The sequence below is a fragment of the Leiobunum rupestre genome, chromosome 3, assembly GCF_980474605.1.
Source record: "Leiobunum rupestre chromosome 3, qqLeiRupe1.1.hap1, whole genome shotgun sequence".
NCBI lineage: Eukaryota > Metazoa > Arthropoda > Arachnida > Opiliones > Sclerosomatidae > Leiobunum > Leiobunum rupestre.
The window spans coordinates 44,394,367-44,415,295 of record NC_143386.1 but is presented as its reverse complement, the minus strand read 5'-3'; the positions used below and the strand labels follow the sequence as shown (position 1 = coordinate 44,415,295).

At 34.2% G+C, this 20,929-nt stretch overlaps 1 protein-coding gene across 3 annotated transcripts in view; it reads right to left on the bottom strand.

The window, feature by feature from the left end:
• LOC149951904 (uncharacterized) overlaps nt 1–20,402 on the bottom strand; it is a 59,858-nt gene extending 39,456 nt beyond the window's left edge. For 2 of the 3 annotated variants that reach the window (XM_090168350.1, XM_090168353.1), the window contains exons 1-3: nt 17,495–20,401; nt 17,169–17,424; nt 16,285–16,414 (exon numbers count right to left, since the gene is read on the bottom strand). In XM_090168350.1, coding sequence (XP_090024476.1) covers nt 16,285–16,414; nt 17,169–17,424; nt 17,495–19,719 — 2,611 coding nt within the window. In that variant the 5' untranslated portion in view covers nt 19,720–20,401. Of the gene's footprint in view, nt 1–16,284; nt 16,415–17,168; nt 17,425–17,494 lie in introns of all 3 variants that reach the window. The other variant, XM_090168352.1, reaches the window with a different exon arrangement.
• Nucleotides 20,403–20,929: the final 527 nt, after the last annotated feature.

The following is a 20,929-nucleotide window of genomic DNA, read 5'->3' as shown; positions in this document are numbered from 1 at the left end:
TAATATAATACATTACAATACATTGAATAATATAAAATTAGATTAAATCTAAACTAAATGTAATTAATAATTAATATTTTAATTTAATCAGAATTGCTTTGAAACCTATATTTTGCCATTTCTATAAGATTTAAATCGAATTAAAAAACTTAATTTAATCACCCAATCCTATAGCGCTATAGTACCACTTTAAAAATAATTTCAAAACGACTAAACCGCTATTTCGCGACATCTTATCTGTCGTAAACAAAAAACGTTGGGACATTTTAGTCAAGTCTAAACTATCCGCGGTAAACAACATCGCGAGTCCGTTGGTACTTCCAAACCGTCCATCTCATAGCGATAGCCATTTTCTCTCTAAATAACAAGGTCGGAAATAAACTATTAGGGCGACGGACCAAGAAAGCAACCGCTTTAGGAAAAGCTAAAAAGATTTCTATCCTCTATTTTTTATGGTCCCATACAACCTCGAGGGTGCTGAGGGGGGGGGGGGGGCGTAATAAGTCATTCTAGAAGAGCCGCATCGCTACCCCATCTATAGTCAGTGTAAAAAAATATAGAAAAATAATATGAAAAAAAACAAGGTGTCACGGACATTTAAGCACACACACAATCCCCCCGATGTATTAAATATATTTTAGATATTAAATTTTAACAAATTTTCTATAATTTTGTACGTTAACTTAATAAACCAAAGAGGAATTTTAGGGAATTTAATTTTTTTTTTTAGTTACCTGGTTTTGGAAATAACGTAGCGAACCGAGAACATTTGAAATTAAATTTTAGACAAACCGAATTTATCGAGTTACCTGATTTTGGAAATAAGGTAGCGAAAGTCCAGTGGCGTCACCAGGATTTCAAAACTGGTGGCGCTTAAGCCATAAGCACTGGTCAGGGGCGTCCCATTGAGTGATATGCGGGAGGGGGGGCTCTCAAAAAGGTTTGTAAAGTTGCAACATTGAGGCCGACTGGAAAAATTAAATCTTGATGACCATTTTTAACTTTGAAGAAACTTTTCGCCAAATGAATTGGAAAAATTTGGAATTTAAGGAGGCGCTTTTAGGAAATTTTAGGTGGCGCTTCAGAAATTTTTCAGGTGGTTCAGGCACCGCCTAAAACACCTTAGCGACGCCACTGAGAGAAACGCAATTTTTTTTCTAGTTAGATGGCGCCGGTATCAATTGGTACGAAATTCACATATCACAATAGTGAGGTCCCGCAAATTGGTCAGAAATCTCACTTAAAATTAAAATTTCTTAATGCAACCGAAAACGTAGTTCAGTAATGATCAGTACTAATATAAAAATATAATTTTCCAAGCCAGGGTTAAAAAAAAAATAAATATAGGAAAAATAATAAGGTAATAGTCCTTTCTATAAAATAAGCTACACTCGCTATACTTGTTTTTATGTCACGAAATAGGTGATAATAAAGGAATTTATAGAAAGGCACTAAAAATATAGTAAAATATACGAAATCTGGTCACAGGGTTGGCATTTGTTTTGATTTTTTTCATCAAATCAATCGATTTTTTTATTTAAATCGTTTTTTTTATTTTGGTAAAATAATTGTCTCTTTTCCTGTATAATTAACCGCTATTTTATTTTTAAGAGCTAGCTAATCTGGATTTAAATGAAATCATAATTGAATTTCATTACTATTTAATATTTTGGTTTGCTCAGATTTTCTATGTATTTTAATTTTTGAAGAAACTTTTTGCCATTTTTTATTCTTACATTAAAATATTGTGCGATTTAAATCAATGATTTATTTTTTTAAAAATCAGTTGATTTAAATAAGTGTTGTTAATTTTCCGGAAAAATAAAATGCGGAAAAATTTAAAGAAAAGTTTACGAATTGCGGAAAATTTACCGTATTTTTCCGAAAAAATAAAATAAGTTTTCATTCCTAATTAGTCTAATATATTGTTTGCAAATTTAAATAAAGCGGCATTTTCGCCTCATTTTTTCGATTCTAAAAGTAAAACTAAACCTATAGACTAGTTTAAACTGATTAACAATGTAACACTATTAATGTTTTGTAGTATGCTTACTGATATTAGACCTTTTATATCGATAAAAAGTTAAAAACATTAAAAACCCTTAAAAAGTAATTTATGTTTCAATTTTTTATTTTTCCGATTTGCGGAAAATTTTCCACAAATATTTCTGGAAATTTTCCGCATTTTATTTCTTCGGAAAATTAACAACACTAGTTTAAACTGATTAACAATGTAACACTATTAATGTTTTGTAGTATGTTTAGACATTTTATTTTTCCGATTTGCGGAAAATTTTTCTGCATTTCATTTTTCCGGAAAATAAACAACACTATCACTGACCCTTCTAAACCTAATTATTGGAGAGTGATGTGGAATCGGCTACACTGTACGTGAGCCTAGTACACACAAATCTCTTAGTAGGGTTGCCACAAAATTTTCAGATTCAAATTCCCTGCTTTCCCTGATAATAGTGGAATTTGTCATAGATCTAGGGTAAAATTACCTTCAAAAAGTGCCAAGATAAAATTGAATTCCCTGACTTTTCCCTGAATTTTTAACAATTCTTAAAATTACGTGACATTTCTCTGACTTTTTAGGCCCATTTTTAAATTCCCTGACTTTTCCCTGATTTTCCTGACGTGTGGCAACCCTGCTTAGGGATAGTGTGCAAAAACAGCTCGGAGGGGGGGGGTGCAGAAAGCGGGGGAGGGGAAGGAGGGGGAGTTACCTATTCTTATAAAAGACAGATTATACGAAGAAGGGGCTTGTATTCCAGGCAATGAAAAGGGTAGTGTCGCTCTATTTGAGAGACGAAGCTGACGATCGATGGAATCTCTTTTTTGTCCCGTTTTTAAAGCGACGATAGCGCCCTCTGGGAACGACGGAGGAAGGGGGAAGGGAGAGAAGGGGGAAAGCAGCAAATGACGTCATAACATTTACCCGGCCTACACGCGCTCCGGAGATAGGTTTCGTTGTACTCGGACTTGATACTCGCGGATTAGGAAGCGAGGGGTGGATTGTACCCGACTGGAGGGCTTTTCGCGTAGAGGCGCGTAACGGTAGCTTGGAAATAATGGAGAGTGCAAACAAATTAACCTTCCCTTATCAATCTAAACAATGGTAATGTGGGAGCCAAACACTGAATAATTATGGAAATATAAATTCCCCGTTCGGGGTGTTTATATTAAAAATGCGAGGTAGGGAATTTAGAATAAACAGTGGGATTAATTTCTGTAGCGGGTTTTAGGAATGAAAAAATATCAAATGTTTTAATTTAAATGTAACCGGCCAAATGTTTGGCGTCCGTTGCCATAGCTAGAATCCATAAATGGGAGTTTTTGCAAACACTACTGTCAGTATTTTAAACACTTTTGCTTTAAATATGTTTGAAGTTCTACTAAACGAGCGTTATTTTCGAAATACGGGGTTCAAATGACATTTCAGTCAAGAAGGGGTCCAACTTCGATTTTGGGAAAACAGCTAGAGGTCAAAGTTAGATTTCGGGGAAGCAGAGGTCAAAGTTAGATTTTGGGCAAGCAGAGGTCAAAGTTAGATTTTGGGCAAGCAGAGGTCAAAGTTAGATTTTGTGCAAGCAGAGGTCAGTTAGATTTTGGGCAAGCAGAGGTCAAAGTTAGATTTTGGGCAAGCAGGGGTCAAAGTTAGATTTTGTGCAAGCAGAGGTCAAAGTTAGATTTCAGTCAAGCAGAGGTCAAAGTTAGATTTTGGGAAGCAAGGGTCAAAGTTAGATTTCAGTCAAGCAGAGGTCAAAGTTATATTTTGTGCAAGCAGAGGTCAAAGTTAGATTTTGTGCAAGCAGAGGTCAAAGTTAGATTTCAGTCAAGCAGAGGTCAAAGTTAGATTTTGGGAAAGCAAGGGTCAAAGTTAGATTTCAGTCAAGCAGAGGTCAAAGTTAGATTTTGGGAAAGCAGGGGTCAAAGTTAGATTTTGGGAAAGCAGGGGTCAAAGTTAGATTTTGGGAAAGCAGAGGTCAAAATTAGATTTCAGTCAAGCAGAGGTAAAAGTTAGATTTCAGTCAATCAAGGGTCCAAAAGGATTTTTAAGTCAAGCAGAGGTCAAAATAAGATTTCAGCCAAGCAGAGGTCAAAATGCGATTTCAGCCAAGCAGAGGTCAAAATGCGATTTCAGCCAAGCAGAGGTCAAAATGCGATTTCAGCCAAGCAGAGGTTAAAATGCGATTTCAGCCAAACAAGGGCCCAAAAGGAAATTTCAGCCAAGCAGAGGTGAAAGTGAAATTTCAGCCAAGCAGAGGTGAAAGTGACATTACATTCAAGCAAAGATCCAAAATGAGATTTCAAGCATAGGTCAAAGTGGATATTTATATTTCCGAGTTAGTTGCTACGATAATATATTTAGAACCCCTCTAACCATAATTCCTTTGTAATAAATCCCCCCCCCCCCGCCCCCCGATAAAATTAGTAAGAAAAACATCTCTTAGTGAAGAAGAAAAAATATTATTCTAGGCATATACATAAACTAAAAGACTTATGAAAACAATCGAGAGATGGTGCTGGCAGCGTGGAAACTAAAGCGGCATAAGGAGACGCCGGGTGACGAATGCTTTTCTTAGAGCGAGCGACATTGTCTGACCCCTTTCATCTTCTCTCCGCGGGAGAGACTGACCCACTTGAGATTATTTTTGGGTAAGCGTGTCCAGCTGGACGAATCGCCGCCGCTGACCCATCTCCGGACGCCGTAGAAGGCTCCGCGCTTGACCTCCCGGAGTCGCTCCGACCTTTGACCCGCCGCTTGTCACGAAGGGGAAGTGGACATTCCGAGGGGGGGGGCGGAGAAGGGGGCCGTTAGCTTGACCATCAATTTCCAAAGGAAATCAAGCGTTTCCAACAAGCGTGATCGATCTCGTGCCATTGCTTTCCCCCATTCGTGCCCCCCCCTCTTCCTTGTCAAGATCCCGATTGGGCAGAAGAAGCTAAGAGCTAAGAGGAGAAAATCGTGTATGTTAAAATTACATTACCGCTTGTATGTTACCGTAGAAAACCTAAGTTTAACACGACAATTTTGGATTATATATTTTCCGCATTGCACTTCAATATATTATAATACAATGCCAAATTTTGAATCATAAATTGTCCGATTTGTACTAAAAGTAACTATATAACATATATTATAATATAACATATATTATAATATATTATATTATATTATATCATATTATAATATAAAATATAAATATAAAATATTATATTATATATAATATAACATAGAATATATATAATATATAATATAACATAGAATATATATAATATAATATAACACAGAGTATATATAATATAATATAACACAGAGTATATATAATATAATATAACATAGTAGAATATAGAATATAATATAACATAACAGAATATAATATAGAATATAGAATAAAATATAATACATAATAAAATATAATATATATATATAGAATATATAAAATATAATATATAATATATAATATATAATATATAATAAAATATAATATATAATATATAATAAAATATAATATATAATATATAATAAAATATAATATTTAATATATAATAAAATATAATATTTAATATATAATAAAATATAATATAATAATAATAATAATCAGCTAGGCTAATACTCAAGGCACCACCCTAGGCCTAAGTCATCGAGCGACTTTTAAAGCCTTTAAAAGCCTTTTATATATAATATATAATATATAATAAAATATAATATTTAATTTATAATAAAATATAATATTTAATATATAATAAAATATAATATTTAATATATAATAAAATATAATATTTAATATATAATAAAATATAATATTTAATATATAATAAAATATTATATTTAATATATAATAAAATATTATATTTAATATATAATAAAATATAATATTTAATATATAATAAAATATAATATTTAATATATAATAAAATATAATATTTAATATATAATAAAATATAATATTTAATATATAATAAAATATAATATTTAATATAATAAAATATAATATATTATATTATATAATAACATAAATAAATATAAATATTTTATTTTATTATGCTATATTACAATATTATTTTACTATTTTATATAATATAATATCTAATTCTATTTTATAATATAATATCGAATTCTATTTTATAATATAATATCGAATTCTATTTTATAATATAATATCCAATTCTATTTTATAATATAATATCTAATTATATTTTATAATATAATATCTAATTCTATTTTATAATATATCTAATTATATTTTATAATATAATATCTATTTATATAATATAATATCTATTTATATAATATAATATAATATAATATATAATTTTAATTTATTATTATATTATATACGTGACAAGCCAATTTCGAATGATACATATTTCGTCTAGTAAACTAAAATATATTCCATTACAGAATCTTCTTTCATACAACCGGAATATATTATACGACGAGCTATAGTATACAATCATACAATCTAGGGCAAGCGTAGTTGGCAATTTAAAATGTGTATGTTTGAAGAGAGGAAAAACACCTGCGAAATAAGGTAACCTCACCTTTTAAATTACCCCCTAGCATTTAAAGCTTACGTTTTCATTAGCTATCCTATGAATGTTACTGTTTTCGAAGCGTTTAAAAACATTGTACGTGATGAAGTTGAGTTACAGGAATATTATTCGTCCGTAACTACTTCCTACTCCTATATGGGGTAAATTACGCACTTATTTAGAGCCCCATAATGTTAAATGAAGTTGACAGTAATCTTTTATTAAGTTAATTCAACTGCGTACAAGCCTTATAACATTCATCGCGTAACTTATTACAAATTTGGCATTATCAAAAGGTAACTTATGTTGATAAACGTCCAAGCCAGTGGAAAATATGGCTAATAGTTTCTAATAATCAAGTAATTTTATAGTGTAAAAAGCTAAAAACAACTAGTTTGATTGAAATTTTTAAATTATTTATTATAATTTAATTTGCCCTAACTAGTCAAAAAAGTATAACTTTAAACGCAATTATGTTAATCTGAATCAATATCGATAATATATAATGTTTAAGATTTAAAAAAAAAACTATATTGTCCACCATTGACCAGTAAACTCCTTCATAGGGATGCACCGATATATCATCCGATATTAACAAAGTTATCTATCATAACAGTAGTGTATAAGATAAAATGATTGTAAAAATCGGTTCCAGTACACTGCCATACCATTTTATTATAATTTTTCATTAAAAAAGTTGCAAGAGCATATCCGAATATGTTTTTTTTTTAATTTTACGCGATACATATTTTCTATCACAAATCGAATATCGTTGTTTTTTATTTGTTTACACTCGTAACTCCCTGTCTAAAAAGGGAATGATCTAGCTTCTGAAGTCGGGCGTACGTGGCGCGGCAAATCAAATAAAATATTATCATTAGTTAGTTAATCGATAATTTTCTTATCTTTAAAACAGGGCCCCCACTCAAATCTTAAATGTTTTTGTAGGAAAAATAGGATTATATATGCTTTTTAATTTACTAACTTTATGCATTTAAAATAAAATCTATATTTAGATAAATAAATCTTTGATTTTCACTTAAAAAATAGAAACTATTTAACCATTTTATCACAAAAATATACAAGTAGCTAACCATGTTAACAATAACAAAAGTATAGACTAGAATGACTTGTTATAGGAATTTATCCTATAGCTAAATCTAGCAATTTAACTGACAATTGTGAGTGGCTGGATTTGAAATGAGCAAAATGTCAAAATTATAGGATTTAATAGGGCTTTTGGGGGATTTTGCTAAAAATATAAAATGTTATAGGACATTTTGGAAAATATAGGAATTATAGGACCTCTGGGGGTCCTGTATTTACACTAGTAACCTCCCCTGCCTAAATAAAGTATGATCTAGCTTCTGAAGTCTGGCGTACGTGACGCGGCCAATCAAATAAAATATTAACATTAGTTAGTTCATCGATAATTTTCTTATCTTTAAAAGTTTTTCCTGAAAATATTTTTCTAGTACCGGTAGCGCGGGCAATATCGTTTAGAAAAATAGGCCGATATATCGGTGCATCACTACTCTTTAACGCACACTTTATCAAAGCCACTCGTATCACTGTTACAAAGCCACATTTCGCGTTTAACTAACCTTGTAAAACGCTCAACAAATATAGTTATAAGGCGTTAACACTAACGCAGGGCTCCCACCAAAATCTCAAAATAGAAATAGGGTGAAATAGGAACCAAATATTTTAAAGTAGGAACCAAATAGGGACCATTTTAATAAACAAAAATAAGATCTTTATTTAAACTTTTAAAAGCAGCAAATTTTTAAAACTGACTTAGTTTTAATTTAAAAAAATATTTTATCACAAAAATTAAGTACTTAGTTTTAATTTCTAAAAAAACTTTTATCAATCCCAAAAATGACTATAAAGTTTTTGTAATAATTCTATCACATTAAATCGGGTTTTTTTCGCTTTTCTACGAAATATTTTAACCAAATGTACTAGAAATAGGGTGATTTAGTGACCAAATCCCGATTTTATGGTGGTTTAGGGACCTCGAAAAAAAGTAGGGGCTTTTAGGCATTTTAGGGACCTGGTGGGAGCCCTGCTAACGCTATATTATTACCACCAACTTCCCAGTAAATCGTACCTGAAATTGCGCGAACAAATAACGCACCTGTACAAGGAAAAGCTGCCAAATAGTCGGCGAGACTGAGAGGTCTCAAGTACAACGATCCATTGCTACCGAAGTAACTTCCCAAAGCCATACTGGAGGCATCCATGATTAACGCTTTTTTTACGTTTTGGTTTTCGTCAAAAATAATGTTTAATCCTTTCTTTATTTGTTTTGAAAATCCATCCAAAAGGGGGCGTCGAAGTTAGCGCACTGAGCAAAACCAAGGCAACGGCGAAGTATCTAGTTTATCCCGCACAAGAGGACAATTGGCGACGGTCCGGAGAACGGCCAGATCGCGACGACGCCGACACATGCTGAGGAATCGCGGGCCCACGACCGACACAATCCCGCGGACGACGGCTCGAGCGGCGGCAACTTCAAAGGAAAATACCTCCCCTCATCAGGCACCGGCGGCGCGCGCCTTAAATGGGGGGAGGGAGCTAGTGACACCCCTCTAGTCGAGGGCGGTTGGGGGGCTAAATTCGGCTAGTAGTAGTGGTACATCTGGAAGGGGGTGGAATGGTAGCTTCCCGGTAAAGCAACTTATCATTTTTTCATACTTGATTCTCTATCGGATTGTAAGCCACTAGCGACATCTACGGAAAGAATTTGTCATAATTATATTTATTGTAACTTAGTGGTATAACTCACGTCATTTTTAGTCAAAAGGTTGGTTAAAAAAATTGGGGTTCAAATTTAAAATATTTTTAATCTTGGGTTTTTCTTAGATAGAACTTGCATGCAGATTTTAAATCAAAATTCCAAAATCTTAATAAGGGTATCGATCCCTTCTTTAGAGTATTTTTTTTAAATCGATAATGGTTTACGATTTTCCAAAAATAATTCAAACGGTAGATCAAAAATAGACCTAACACGCCTGTAGAAGTGTTCCATATGCCGCACTCCGCTGTTCAGGGAGAAGCCTACCATTAGGCGTAATCTACGTCCATAAGTTACGACCTCACGTGGAACCACTCCCAAAGGCTATCCAATCCGACTAACAATAACTTAATAATTCTCGGTATCATAAATCAACACTAATACATGGAAAACGATCGTCCTAAATTTACAAAAATTAAACGTCATTATTATTGATTAAAATAGGCGCGTTTAAAGACGTTTAATAAAAGTCACGAGTCCCTTTCGTTTCCCCTGGCGACATCGTCAAACCCACATTCGCCATAAATAATTGAAAGCCTGCCCTTCCGAGAACTTTATAAAAATTAAGAGCACTAACCCCATCTAGCGAAAAGCGGACGAAACGGGAAAACAAACGATTACGCCACTCGCGAGCAGCGACGAAAATGTACGATATTCCCTGATTTATGAGCGAGAAGGATCATCTCCGTTACGGCCACCTGAGATTAAAACGTATCAGTAACGAAGTACAAACTACACCCGTTCCGTCGGGCTGGGTTGAACAGTCAAGTGAGAGGTCCGGTTATCGTATACAAAGACACAAGAGATGCGAGCCCCCAAATCGGATGCGGCTACTTTATTATGAATGAACCCCCCACTCCAAACGTCATCGCGGGGGAGTCAAACCAGGGGGGTTAGAAATGTCCCTAAAAAGGTACAAGGGGGAAAGGGGGGGGGCAGATGGATTCTTTCCCATAGAAGACGTCTCCAAGGCAACCGCACGAGAGCAGCCAATAATAGGTTGGAGGGGATAAAATCCTTGTACTTCAGTAAAGGAAGACAGGCCAGCGCTGACAAGTTGGGCTAGTCAAAACAAAGCGTCTCCACGCACGGTTAATTTGTTACCCTTCCAATTGAAACTAACGTTATCTGTCCACGGCTACGATACGCGTTATTTCATAACAATCATATCGCGAACATAAATATAGAAAATATATATCTCTTCCCCAAAATTGAAGCTACGTAAAAATAATGCAATAACACGGGAGGTTTTTTTTTCCTACGAAAGCCGAAAATATCTAACCATTTTAACTTTTATATGTGAAGAGATAGTCAATTAAAATATGATAAATTAATATTTTTTATCACAGGAAACAGACGTTAGCTAGACTAGGCGCAGCTGTGACGTAAAGGGAAGCATGCACTCTATAATCTATATCGTAATCAAGGTTATATTGGATATGTAGCTTCATATTTTGAATAAATTATCGATTTTGACCCCCAATTTTAAAATTGTCGGCACGCCTGTATAAACGATGTAGTTCTACACGCCACGCACCGATGCCCAGAGAGAAGCTAATCACAAGGGGTTTTTTACTCTTACCCCAGTCACTTGGAAGTACAAGAAAAGGCGGTACGTGTTGAAAATTTACACTTTCCCCGCCTTCAAAAATAGCACCCCATTCAATACAGGTAAGATGTACAGGGTGTTTCAAAAGGTTATGCAAACATTTTAAGGAGTTGTAGGGGGTGAGTTGCCTGTTTTTTCCCCATTATCCTACGATGAGTTAAAAGAGCGCCAGAGAGCTTCAAAGTGTGGCCTGCTAGCCCCTGGAAGTAGGCTGCAACAAGCGCCAAACCAAGCAGCAGGGATTTTAAATACTGTTTAAGTTTACAAAGTCCTTTTTTACCTATCACACGAACCCAAACCTTCATGTTCGCATTTCCCCGCTGCACTTGTTACAGCCTACTTCCCGGGGCCAGTAGACCACACTTCGAAGCTCTCTAGCGCTCTTTTAACTCATCGTAGGAAAATGGGGGGAAAAACAGGCATACTTCTCTACTCACACCCTACAACTCCTTCAAATTTTTGCATAACCTTTGAAACACCCTGTATTATTGGTTACAGAATGAAATTTACATTCCTAAATAATTTAAACCGTAACCAAGGGGGGGGGGGCGGTCTAAGCTTTCTTCCCTCCTTCAGGTTACTAGGTATTTTGATAGCAACATTATAAAGAACCAGGGATAAAAAAAACTCAAAAGAGAAGTCCGGAAATAGCGGAATGACTTGATCCCTGGCCTCGCAAAGTTACACGTCAGAACTTCAGAAGAATAACAACAATGAATAAAAAAAATCGATGGACAGGCGAAATTGAACGTTCAGGAACAGGGGGGGGGGGTCACGTGATCAATTTAACGCCCCCTTTCTCGGTGTGATCAGAAAGAACGAAGTAGGGTATGGTAAAGTAGAAGGGGAGGGGGTGGTCTCTCATTTTTTACCCTGCCTGTCTGCACGCCCATTTGGGTACCCCCGAAATTCGTCTCTTCTGGTCGCCATAACAACAGGTCCCCCGGGCCACTACCTCCCCCCCAATACACCCCTCTTCTCTGATTCCAAACCCGGGTTTCATTTTTGTCACTCACTCCACCCCACCCCTCTCATAAATAAATAACAAACATTAATACAAATAACGGTTTTTTTTTCGTCTTTTGCATTTTTATCGAAATTTTCTTTTTTGAGAAAACAGGGTGGCCACAGTTTTTTCACAATCTTATTCCCTTTTCCAGGTTTTCCCTGACCATCTCCGGAGATTTTCCCTGACTTATTTTGTGCCACGATTTTGTATTTTACTATTGTCAACCGAAATTAAATTCCCTGACATTTCCCTGATTTTTAAAATTCCCAGAAATTTCCTGATTTTTAGACTAATTTTTAAAATTCCCTGACATTTCCTTGATTTTTGGACTAATATTTAAAATTCTCCGATTTTAAGAATTTTTTTTTTAAATACCTGACATTTCCCTAATTTTTATACCCATATTCAAATTCCCTGACTTTTCCACGTTTTTCAGGTACCGTGGTAACCCTGGATACCTTTATCATCCCCCCTGAATTAATTTTCGTTTTAAACGCGAATGGTTAAATGGGATTTATGAAAAAAAGTGATATAAAACTTTCGATTTCTTGGGGAGAAATTCAGACTAGTGGCGACTCCACGTGGGCGAAAATCGAAATAAAATCCTCTGAGGTTCCTAAGACCATATCTGAGGGAGGTAGTGGTTGGGCGTGGGTAATACCCACGAAATTCTATTAAAAACACTTTATTTTATACGAGGTGGTAGTCACTTAATCTGTCAAGGGCATCGGTCAACCCCTTCATACATGGTCTGGGGGGGGGGGGGTAATAGCATCTCTTTATTAGTGCATTCATCCCCCCTGCGGGCACCCATGTAAAATTAACATAAATCATGGAGGTTGACTTTTTTTTTAAGAAATCGAAAAGTTATTTGATTTAAATTGGAATTGTTTATATGTTAATTGAATTTCTACTTATATTTTAATAAATTTTAGAAAAACACCTCTTTTTCCTTTGAAAATTTATTGATCATGTACATTGGTAATGAAAACCAAAATTTAAATTAAAAGTAATTTAGTACTTGTAAATATTTCCCACTGAATCTTCATAATTATAGCAACTATTTTTCTACATTTTCGTAATAAATAAATAGGTGATTTAGATCGATGAGAAGTCACTGAAAATCAATATTTTCGCTAAAAATCAATTATCAGATGCGCAAAGTAACTAAGTTCCCAAATTAAAATAATTTTACCTGGTATTTTTAAAACTAATAATTTTCTTAATTATTCATTAACACACGCCAGTTCTAAACTATTATTAGTAACAATCCTCCCCGTTAGATGGCGATAAGAACGGCCCGAATCGATTAGTGCCTTTCATCGAGCGTCTATTTTAAAAAAAAATTGATTTCGAGATCTAGAGACAATCTTATACGATCGTAGTGCCAACAACGGGCCAGCGGATGAATTGGTGGGGGTTAGGAGCGAGGAGACGACCTTGAACGGAAGCCCGAAAGCCCGTTGTATCGCCTTCAAGGATCCGAGCCGGAGAGATTCGGTTGGGGCGACCTTGTTTCTCCGGAGTCGAAGGTCGTACCTGGAACGCGCTAGGTTAACGAGCGGAGCTCCGAGGTCACCGCCAGCCGAAACGGGGCTTTCCCGTAAACGCCGAGGTCAAACAGAGAGGCCCGCTTTCCCTTTGACACCCCCTCAGGGCGAGAAATGGCGTTTTCCCGGTGAAGGTCGTTTCCCTCCGCGCCGGGAGTCGCCGGGTCCAAAATTAGAAAACGCCGAGGGACGCTCGCCGATTTGATTCCTGACAGACGATTACCCCCTCAAGGGAGGGATCAACTCATTCAAACCCCCCCAGTTCTATTAAAATGTTACTCAATCTTAATTAGTTTACTAATAAAGTTATTTGTCGTATTTACTAATTAAATTATTTATCGTATTTACCAAATTATTTATTGCAGTTTACTAATTATATTATTTATTATCGCAGTTTACTAATTATATTATTTATTATCGCAGTTTACTAATTATATTATTTACCGCAGTTTACTAATTATATTATTTATCGCAGTTTACTAATTATATTATTTATTATCGCAGTTTACTAATTATTTATCGCAGTTTACTAATTATATAATTTATCGCAGTTTACTAATTATATTTATCGCAGTTTACTAATTATATTATTTGTCGCAGTTTACTAATTATTTATTATCGCAGTTTACTAATGATATTATTTATCGCAGTTTACTAATTATATTATTTATTATCGCAGTTTACTAATTATATTATTTATTATCGCAGTTTACTAATTATATTATTTATTATCGCAGATTACTAATTATATTATTTATTATCGCAGTTTACTAATTATATTATTTATTATCGCAGTTTACTAATTATATTATTTATCGCAGTTTACTAATTATATTATTTATTATCGCAGTTTACTAATTATTTATCGCAGTTTACTAATTATATAATTTATCGCAGTTTACTAATTATATTTATCGCAGTTTACTAATTATATTATTTATTATCGCAGTTTACTAATTATTTATCGCAGTTTACTAATTATATAATTTATCGCAGTTTACTAATTATATTTATCGCAGTTTACTAATTATATTATTTGTCGCAGTTTACTAATTATTTATTATCGCAGTTTACTAATGATATTATTTATCGCAGTTTACTAATTATATTATTTATTATCGCAGTTTACTAATTATATTATTTATTATCGCAGTTTACTAATTATATTATTTATTATCGCAGATTACTAATTATATTATTTATTATCGCAGTTTACTAATTATATTATTTATCGCAGTTTACTAATTATATTATTTATTATCGCAGTTTACTAATTATTTATCGCAGTTTACTAATTATTTATCGCAGTTTACTAATTTATCGCAGTTTACTAATTATTTATTATCGCAGTTTACTAATGATATTATTTATTATCGCAGTTTACTAATGATATTATTTATTGCAGTTTACTAATTATATTATACACCAGTTTACTAATTATATTATACACCGCAGTTTACTAATTATATTATACACCGCAGTTTACTAATTATATTATTTATTGCAGTTTACTAATTATATTATTTATTGCAGTTTACTAATTACATTATACACCGCAGTTTACTAATTATATTATTTGTCGCAGTTTACTAATTATATTATTTGTCGCAGTTTACTAATTATATTATTTGTCGCAGTTTACTAATCATATTATTTGTCGCAGTTTACTAATTATATTATTTGTCACAGTTTACTAATTATATTATTTATCGTTGTTTTCTAATTAAGTTTTACATAAAAAAAATTGAGTCTAAGAGAGAGATGCCACAATATTTCTCAAGTCAAATTCCCCTAAATTTACCTTGATTATTTTAAGGCCAAAATTAGACAATCAACAGGTTAAAGCATTTATTTTTACTAATTATATTTTAGTGTAAAGTTTATATTAACCAAAAATGTTTTATTTCAACGTTTACAAAACTTATTTTTTTACATTTTGAAGAAAAATTTTAATTCCCTAATTTTGTTTTTACAAATTGCTAAAATTACTTGACCTATTTTCAAATCCCCGACTTGTGGCAATCATTTATGAGTGAGGAAGGATAATTTTTAATATCTCATTACTTTAACCCTAAGTATATAATACGCCCATAAGTACACATTCCATATACTATACTCTTTAATATCTATAGAATTCTTCATTGCGTCTGCTAATTCTACAGTATTACAAAGCATTTTATAGCACCCACCAAGAAGATGATGTAAAATATTTCCAAAACAGACATCCTTAGGCCTATGGATAATTTTTATATACTTAAATTGAATATTTTCAATTTACAAAAATGAATTAAAAAGCGGATTCAACATACAACTCAATAAATAAAAATATTTAATCACATTGATTATTTAATAATAATATATTATAGCAATTTCGTCAAAATAAATTAAAGCTTTCTAGGTTTCTTCACGCACATGGTCCTCCGTTTAAAATCTTTTAAACCCATAAATCAATATACCTTGATCCAAGGTGACACCTGGCGGTTTAATTCTTATTTAATTTACCTTTAGCGTGGGGAATAATAACTAATATTATTATACAACCGAAGCCAATAAATTTCATAAAAAAATTATAAGTACTAATTAAATAGTTATTAATTTGATAAAACGAAACTGATAACAGCAGAGAGAATTTAGTTCGACCGTTTCCACGTGGAAACAAGTAGTAGCGTATGGTTAATAGAAATAGAACCCCCTTCCCAAAAATAGGAAGAATACCCATCAGTTCAGCAGCTCCCACCAAATGAAAAGTACTACAATATATCAACAAACTCACCCGTTTGGTTTTCGTGACGAGCAGAACTGGATGAAACATCTTGAGTGGTCAAATGTCCGGAGGAAGATGGACCCTGTGACGGAGTAGGAGTTCTGGATGTCCCGGAAGGTGCTGGCGTTGAATCTCGACTCTACAAGAGACATTGAAAAATTACATTTCCGCATTACTTAATTTTCCCTTTGTCATGTATTAACATTTCAATAACTGGGTAATAATTTATAAACAATAACAGACTCTCAAGGTTGACTAGTAAAATAAAACGTTTATTGGCACCAACGCAGATTTCTAAGCCCATCTAAGAGATAATTTTCAAATTCATTTTTCCTTCTTCGAATCATTTCGCAATAACAGAAAAATATTACCAGACTTAAGAAAATGATAAGCCGCTACAGTAATCCGCAAATATTACAAAATTCCTTAACTAAAATCAAAGGTCAAAAATCTATTAGCAATGAAATCTATCCCTCTGATTTGAAAATTAAAAAAGAAAAAAAATTATGCAATATTGGTTTCGATAAAACAACCTCTAAGTAACCCTGAATAATTTTATCTACACGATTGAGCCACTCCCAGGGCACTCATCACTTCAAAATTAAGCAAATGACATTAGAATTAAGAAGTACACACCTACGTAATAAATTGAATAATATCAGAGATAAAGGTTAATCTCAAGAATTTATTGATAATGGGGATTATTGCTTTTATTAGCGTATCTGCGAAAGCTACTATAAAAACACTATTTTTAAACCATTTCATGACTTGGTTTTATTTCATTGTTTATTTCAACAGTTGTTGTTTTTTTGTTTAAAAAAAGTATCAAAAACTATTATACAATAAAATATGGTTTATTTGAAATTGTGACGTTTTCTTCCACCAATTCTTACCAAATTATGTTGGCGCGTTGCCGGGTCAATTAGGTTGATATCATCGGGTGGAGGTGGAATTGGAATCCAGTTATATTTTCTCATCTCAACCGGAAGTTTCATCCTCTCAAAATCCTTCCATTGTGACATAAGTGACTCGAAACACGTTAAACACGTAACAACACTTTCTCCGTTTTGCGTTGTAAGGGCTCCTGGAGGACGAGGGTGTTCCACCAAAAATGGAAAATCTTTAACAGTTATGGCACGAACTCTTTTTCTGTAAAAATAAAATTATTCCGTTAATCATCATATTTTTAATGAGGGGGAAAATTATAAAAATAACCAACCTGTAAGTAGTTATTCCACAAATATAACAGACATAATGATGGGTGTTGTATTTTCGAGTCCAATGATTGGCATCTTCGGCATGGGGTGAAGTTTCATAGGCCAACCACTGTGCCATAAGCGAATGATAACAAAAAGTGCATCCTAATATGGTTCCATCTTCTGTTATTGCATCAGCGGCTGAAGGCTTAACATGTTTGGAGAGAAATGGGAAAAACGGAGTTTGGAAGTCTTCGGAGACACCCGACCTTGAGGGGAATACTGAAATTGTGTACGTAGAGCCAGGTGAGGAGCATTCCCCGCAAATAAAGCAGGTAGTAGCAACCATCAGGGGCTGTTTTGTCTTTGGCAGTTCTAATGGGTTGAAAATGCGAGGGTTATTGTCCTGATTCTCATCAATGGCACTTTCTTTCGATGATTTAGAAGACCGATTAACCGGTTCAGAGTGTTCTTTGTAAGGTAGAAGAGCGGGTGGAGGGTGAATTGGAATGTGACGAGATGGGGTTGTAATAACACTCGAATACGACATAGTTGTGACGGTTGTTAACAGAGGTTCATGGGCTACATTGTGATGATTCATGGATGACTGCTCTTCCGGAGTAGTAACTTGGATGTGAAGAGTAGAGTTATGATTCTTGGCAGATTCTTGAACCAACGAGGGTGGACTCGAGGATATTTGAGATGCCCGAATGTGGTTTGCAGAATGGCTCAAAGAGTAATGTCTTTGGTTAATTGGTACTTGGGCGTTTTGAAACGCTTCCCACTGAGTTTGGAGAAGGAGGTAACAGGTTAAACAAACAGCCACGCGACCCAAACTGTCCATGGGATCAGAAGTAGCGGGTTTCGTGATTTCTCTTATGAATGGGAAGTACATTTTGGAAGCTTGATTTGGAAGGGTATTAACCATCTTGACGTTGTTAGATGGTCGGTCACATAAGTAGCAAGACAAAGGAGCTGAAACGTCAATAACTTGCCTCTCATTCTTGGAATGGCCCAAAAGCCTGTCTCTCAAAACATTACTCTCTTGTAAAAATTCAGCGGGTATTTTGTAGGTTCTCAACTCCTCAGGCGTTTTTTCAATCTGGTAAACTCGAAACTGCCTAAATAAGGCTTTATAGCATAGGGTACAGACCATAACTCTCCAATCATTAGTAATTGGACGAGCCCCTGGTGCTGGATGGTGTTTCTCAAGAAATCTAAAATAAGGCTCTCCATCGGAAGATGGTCGAGTTTTTAACTCTCGCCTAACAGATTTGGGATATTCTTGGCCACAGGTAAAACAGAAAAATTGGTTATTCGTATTTGGTGTATTACTGGAAGTGGAACTTTCTTTAGAAACTTGGTTGTAATTGCCGTGGATTTGATACTGGCGTTCGTTGTTTGGCACATTTGCTCTTTGATAGGCTTCCCATTGCCTAATCAATTGCCTATGGCATAATTCGCATACTTCTATTTTACCCAAAGCATCCATGGCTTTGGCTCGTGAATTTTTAGGATGAGACCATAAACTTGGGAAGTAGGGGTAATTTGCCACTGGTTTGGTGTAAACGTTAAATAGGACACCTCTGAAGACATCTTCTCCACAGGTGTAACAAACCAGGCTGGAAGAATTAGGAGATATACTCTGTATTGGTATGGCATTTGAAGGCCTAGTTTGCACAGACAAATCTAGAACGGATGAACTTTCTCCCCCTTCCATATTTTGTTTTTGAGAGAGTCTCGAATTATCTTCAATGGTGCAATCTAATGGTTCAGGATAATCGTGTTTGTTATACTGACTTCCTAGAGTTGACTGACTCATGGAGTCCGCGGGTGATATGGAGTCCCTCTTGTCAGGTTGGGATGCATGATTTGTTGGGGGAACAAATCCCAAATAACTGGTAGCGTACTCCGATTGATTGCCAACATCCATGCCAGCAAAAGGCACATTATCCGTTCTCTTGAGCCAATATAAACGTTTGCTATGGGATGTTCCATTCCTTTCAAAGGACTCCCATTGCTGTAACAAAAATGAGTAACAAATAAAACAGGAACCAATAACTCCATCTGGACCAGGCCGAACGCTTCCATTTGGCGGTTGATGATGTTCAAGAAATGAGAAATAAGGCCCATTTTCTCTCGGTTTAGAATGTAATGGGATAAAGTCTCCACTGATGCTACCACAAACATAACATACAAAATTTGGTCTGGATTCTTGCTTAACCATCACATTACGAGAATGTGACATGTTCACAAAACGCAAAAAGAGTTTTTATGGAAGTGTAGAAAAAATATCTCATTCGAGATAACGACTAATCTGCGTAGTTCCGGTTTATTCCGGAGTTGATATCCTTGGAAAAATTTTGTAACTTGCCTAGTACGGAGTAACACTGGAGAATGAATGGTCGGAACTCTTTAAAGGCCTAGGCCAAGGCTTAACGTGTAGCGTTAGACGTTAGACTTTACATACACTAGGCTTAGCATTTCGCGAACCACGTCTTCCGATTCGTTGTCAAATTTTAAAATTACGGAGTTCCGAAAGTCACATTTTAATCGAAAATATGTTACTACCATATTCGAATATATTTTCTATTTACGTCAAACCGTCAACATCGACACTACTTAACCTAGAAATCGAACTTTGGAAAGGCCATTCGAGGACGTAGCGTAGACTCGGTTATATATCCCGTGACATATTTCGGGATGTTTTTGGGTCTATCAACGGGATATCAGACGTCGCACTCGCCAGACAACAAAAAGCAGAGGATTTTTTACAGTTTTCAGTTAGGGCAAGTTACCTAACTTTATAAAACACATCTAACGTAAAAGTAACCTTTAATTTTATCGTAAGAAACTGTAAACGTTTATTTATTACTTATAAACTTAAGTAGTATCACCGTGGTAGTACTAAAATTTATGGAAAAACACACGAATTACTTTCTAACGCTGCCAAATCGCCATTTGCTAGTCCCACGGACTCTTTTATGAAACTTGTATAAAAAAAACTGAAGTTACTGAGACAACAAAGTGAACGAGGCGCCATCTATTATAAGTAAAAATAAAATTTATTTTTAAAAATTAATCATTAATTTTAATGATCAATTTTTAAATATCCCAAATAAAAATGAACGCAAGATCAAAAATATAAACAAAAATAAATTTTATTTGCCAAAAATAACAAACTCTCGATTTTTTTGATTTTTTTTAGTAAAACAAAACAGTTAAATAGCTATAGATTGGATTTCTTTCTTAGTTTGTTCCCCTAAAACTTGAGCATTATTTAATTTTTATTTATTTACATGGAAAAAAAATGTAAATTCTGGGTGCATAAAATCGGAAAGAACTCTGGCAAAAACCAAAGAAAATATAGAAGAGGAATAGAAGCTGTAGTTTCCAGAAGGCTATAAAACTTTCGACGTTTGAAAAATAGTGCTTTAGTTTTCTGCAGGAATCCATAC